A 5,101-nucleotide genomic window follows, 5' to 3' on the forward strand; every position below is an offset into this window, starting at 1 on the left:
TCCATTTCCATACATTCATTACATTCCAGGGTTAAGCTGACACCACACACACTCACACATGCACACACGGGTGAGCGCGCACACACACACGCTGCAGGAACGAAGGAAAGGCCTCAGAAAGGACGACTGTAATCCCTCTTTCCTGAACAAGAATTGTCGCCGCTCAATAGTCAACCACAGAGTGCTCCAGCTCCCCTCAGTAAAGTAGGTCATGTGAAATGTGCGCACACACACACACACACACACACACACACACACACTCACACACACACAGACAGAGACACACACACTTGCATGTGCCTTGACCGCAATGAAATACAGTTGCTATTAGATCATACTCAAAGTGCACATTCAGTGCAACAAATTCATGGATGATTAACCCCTGCCATCATCAATTCAGACAGCCACTTATATATACTTAAACGGTCTCTCTCAGGCTGTGCAGAGCAACAGCTTATGTCTACACTAGAGCAACAGATCTATCGAAGACTCCAGATTGGGCCTGTCTTGGGGCCTGCTATTCCTGATTGCTAGTGTCAGAGAATCTCTGGGGAGCCAAGAGGCGGTGAAGCTGAACTATATACAGCGGAGGATGAAAGTATACACAGACACCTCAGTTTTACACATGGGTATACTGACTCGTAGGCATAGGAATCACTAGGGGTAGAGTCCATTACACTTTATGAAATGATACTGTAATGATATTTGGGCAATGGTAATAATTCCCTGAAAAGTCGGACATTGTGTATTGTAAAGTATTACTATTTTAATGTTAACAAAATCGGTCTTACATACTACATTTTCACTCCATTCATCAAAGCAAAGTGTCCATTTAAGTAACAGATCAATGGTGTTAAATGAGTTTCAAATTTGGGTAATAATATGAAATGGGGATAATGTTTGGGATCCTGCTCAGTGGACGCACTACTGATGCCACTCCTTCTCCAAACTCTGACCTCACTCCTTCTATCCACAACTCCTCATGAATATGACACCAGACACCTTAATCAATAATTCTTCTCTCAGACAATATTGTTTGTTTTTTTTGTAACAAATCTTAGTTCTCCATATTTTCCTCAGCTCTCTGGTAAAAGAGAGGTGAAAGAGTGAATGCACAAGATTAAATGTTGTTTATATTAAGACTTAGTATCCCTTTAGCTACCTTAAGATAAACAATAATATCTGACTCCCACTTTTTGACCCCCCCTCTCTCTCTCATACACACAGACACCCACACACATGCGCATAGGAATGTCCTTGTGTTCACTGGAAAGCCCCTCTGACTGGTCTAATGAATGGGTGGTTTCTCGGAACGAGTGGAACACCCATTCTCACCACCGACTTAAACCAGCAGCTACTGGGACGGCTTATGTCTCAAATGGGACAGTGTCGCCTCAGCATCAGTGCACACCACAGTCAACAAACAACAGATATTTGATGCAACAGGAAACCATATTGCACCGATGTGGAGTAATCTTTCCTCACATTGCCTTGTAGATGGATGATTTAATGCTTTTGAAAGAACACTGTTGCAATGAATGTCCTTCTCGCATTTGATGCCTTTGAAAGAACACTATTGCAATGAACATTCTCTATCTCTCCTTTCATCCAGATCTGTTTCTCTGTCCCTCCCTCCTTCACTTCTTCTCCACTGTGTGATCTGTCTGCCAACATCAACCCTCTTCCAGATCCCAGATGAACCTTTCAGATCAACTCAGACATTCACCCTTGCTCTGAACCCACTGACACCATCTGTGATCACACCATCATGACAGCCAGCTAGTGTTTGGTTCCGGCACCGGAAACCTCTTGGACCACTGAAGTAATAAGATACTAACCGAGGAGCATCATCTAGTCCAAAGGTGATGACTAGCTTAGGGAGGAAACCAAGGCCTTGCTTTTTCAAACCATACATGAGTATAATAGACATTAGATTAGTTTAATGGACAATTTGTGCATGAAATACAAGCCAGACAAATGTATATCCAAAGGCAGTTGACAGGAAGCTCGAAGTTTCTCCAACCACCACCTTCAAAAGGTGCACTACTCACTGGCAGGTAAATCAGTACTCTGTCAGGGCACCATAGATCAGATAATGTGCCACCTTGCATTAGCATATGTCGAAAGGAGCAGAACACAGTAAGACGTGGGAAAAGGCTTCACCCGTAAAAAAGAGGAATGCTGTGAGGCATTCAGGAAACTACGACGGAAAGAGTCCACCACAGAGCCAGGCAGCATTTTAATGGGAATTCGGCAGGACAAACTGAGCCCTGTTAGGTCTGGCATTAGCATAAGTTTGTGTGTGGAGCCAGCTAAGGTCTATGAATGTTCAAATAAACCAAAATAAACAGACATTCTGGAGGCCGAGAGGCTACAAGGACACGTGGACGCCAGGCTCAGCAACCCTGTTTTGATTGTGATTTAGAGTGTTAGAAGAAAATAGCTACCTGTCTGGGGTTCATATCCTCCCATTACAGACAATGAGTCAGCACCCCACAAGCCATCTCTGTTTAGCTCATCAAGCCATCAGTCTCTAGCCCTCCTGTCCTTTGATGTGCTTCCTTCATCATAAATGAGCTCTCTGTTCTTATGCTCATCAAAGAGGACTAAAAATACTGACATTTCAATAGAGCATATCGGGATGGAAACCATCTAAAACCTGCCTTTCCTGAGACAAAGAAAGACAAATAAGATCGAGAGGAGGGCAATAAATAGAGATGGAGAGAATGAAAGTGCTTTCACAAGGACAAAGAACTACCACAACTTCTGGGGAAATTTTCATCTGCTTGCAGAGAACTGGAAGCAGATGGAAATTATATTTACAGGGACACTGACTAACCCTCCTCTGCCCTAGATCCTCCTCTCTCTCTAGTTCACACTTGAATTTAGTGTCTCCAGGACAGGCCTGATTGTAGTTTTAACTGTTAACCTGTAATAATAGCCTTTGCAACACTTATGGTATAGTTCCCGGCAACAATAGTACAGTCATTACCATTCGACTTTCAAGTGTCTCTGTCCATCACCTTGTTATAACATGCAGAGTATAAACACATCTGCTGAATCATCTGAAAAGATCTGCATCGGCTACTTTATGACGCACACCCTCGGCTACTCTCTGTCTCTGTATACCACCCCCACCCTACCTTGCTGATTATTTTGACAATTATCTGTAAATATCTGTAACGTATGAAACGAGTTTTTGTTTGAAATCACAATGTAGCAGACAAGATGAAGATCATGCGACAAAGGAAATCTCCTGGTAAAAACTCTTTAGGACAGAGGAGCTTTGCCTCTAAAGGCGCAGCACTGTGCGATAGTATTCCAGATGCTGACGATTCATGCAGTCAAGAACAAAAAAAACTACTAGAAAACTATCGAAAATCAAATAGTTCTGCACAAAGTGCAGAAACTGTTGTCCTTGCTAATGTGGAGGTTGTATTCTGTTATCTTTAGCCTACTTCATGTTAAACAGCGCCTATAGGAATTCAAGGAAAGAGCAGTGGCTTGAGGTTTATGAGTTTTTCTTTCAGAAATTAGGTAGATGACACATTGACTCTCCACCCTCTCCCGTGAGTCAAGCCAAAATCGGTAGCAAGAAAAATGGTTGTTCTTTCCAAAGAAGACCTAATCCTAACCACAGAAATATTCAACCCGTTTGGGTTGGAATTAGGACAATTAAACTTGCTTTTGTTCAATCCATATATGTTATGAACAAAATGAATACGCATATTAAATGAGACAAAAATTTAAATATCAAACTAAAGTCTATAGAAAGTATGGCATATGTGTGTTTGTTTCAATAGGTGGTTGATAGTGAAATTTGTGCATGACTTACCGACGTCTGCGTTACAAAATGCCTGTTGAGGATGCATCGGAGAGCAACTGCAAGCTTCGGCGATTTCTTTCACTCGCCATAAAAGCAGCACGACCAACGTAGCAAGAATACTGTTGTTTAGATTATTCATATTTTAGAAATATGATTTATTCTCCTGTATGGTGCTGATTAAATTACTCCGGTCTCTGTTTGGTGAAAAAATGAACAAACAACTATTTCTGCGTTGAGTTAGAACCAAACGACGTCCTGCTTAATTGTTCAGTGTTGATGTCAAAATATCTGTTACACTTCTACGAACCTCAAAAAACATACATGTGATCATGCACTAACTTGCATTTACAGCAGTCTATTCATCGTTGGCGACGTTGACGAACTCCACCCTGTGCTGAAGTCTGCATGAACTATTTGCAAGCGGTGGGGCTTTATGCTTGTCTGATCGAGCTCCGCCCTCCAGCCATGACCTGTGTCCGCTGTATGAGTAAAATGACGACATTTTCCTAAATGTCCTTTAAAAAGTTTTTTTTTTCCCCACAGGCCTTTTGAACTTCCCGAAATACTTTAGGGGCGCGCGTGCGCTCATACACACAGGGGACGCATCCACATTCACAGAATGTTGTTGATGGTGCGCTCTATGAATGGGTTTCATCATATCCATACATTCTATGTTTTACCTGAAGTATGGGAGTAGCACTGTGTTCACTGAAGCACTAGAGTGAATCTCTTCGAATGTTTGTCCCTGTAAGCTATCCACCAAAAGGGTCAGTCCTGTTCATGTCCATGTAATGCATCTGACTGTCCAAATTAATATGAAGATGAAGATTTGTATAGGATTTGGCAAATATTTTTTTAAATGAGTGGGTTGAGCACATTTGACAATTTTGCCTGATAAGAGATTCATAAAATGCAGAAAGTAAGGACCCCCCTCTAGTTAGAATTCAAAGTGTATCAGAGGTGTATGAATCACACATGCACACACATAAAGTGTTTGGTTCTTTACATTTGCAATTTAATCAAAACACATTTCACAATATGTTTTGATGGGGAGAGGGTATAATTACAGGTGTCTATGCTGACGTACCCTGGTGCTCGGGAGTCATCAGGTGTGTCAATCCACCTCAGACGCTCTTCACCTCCCTGCCTGTCCCAAAACAATAAGTGAAACTTGCCCATATAGCTTTTCTCCCCAACAAACTCTGCCTTAAAACAGCAGGCTGATGTGATGCAAAGCACACACCAGGAATAGGCCCATTAAAAAGGCCACTTTAT

The 5,101-nt window shown here is 42.0% G+C and overlaps 1 protein-coding gene across 1 annotated transcript in view; it reads right to left on the reverse strand.

Annotated features, from left to right (window-relative positions):
* Window positions 1–4,239, reverse strand: part of timp2b (TIMP metallopeptidase inhibitor 2b) — an 11,016-nt gene extending 6,777 nt beyond the window's left edge. The window contains exon 1 of the mRNA XM_048246370.1: window positions 3,836–4,239. Within this exon, the coding sequence (XP_048102327.1) occupies window positions 3,836–3,965 (130 nt within the window). The 5' untranslated portion in view covers window positions 3,966–4,239. The remainder of the gene's footprint in view (window positions 1–3,835) is intronic.
* Between the last annotated feature and the right edge of the window lie 862 nt (window positions 4,240–5,101).

Source organism: Alosa alosa, chromosome 6 (assembly GCF_017589495.1).
Source record: "Alosa alosa isolate M-15738 ecotype Scorff River chromosome 6, AALO_Geno_1.1, whole genome shotgun sequence".
Taxonomy (NCBI): Eukaryota; Metazoa; Chordata; class Actinopteri; order Clupeiformes; family Clupeidae; genus Alosa; species Alosa alosa.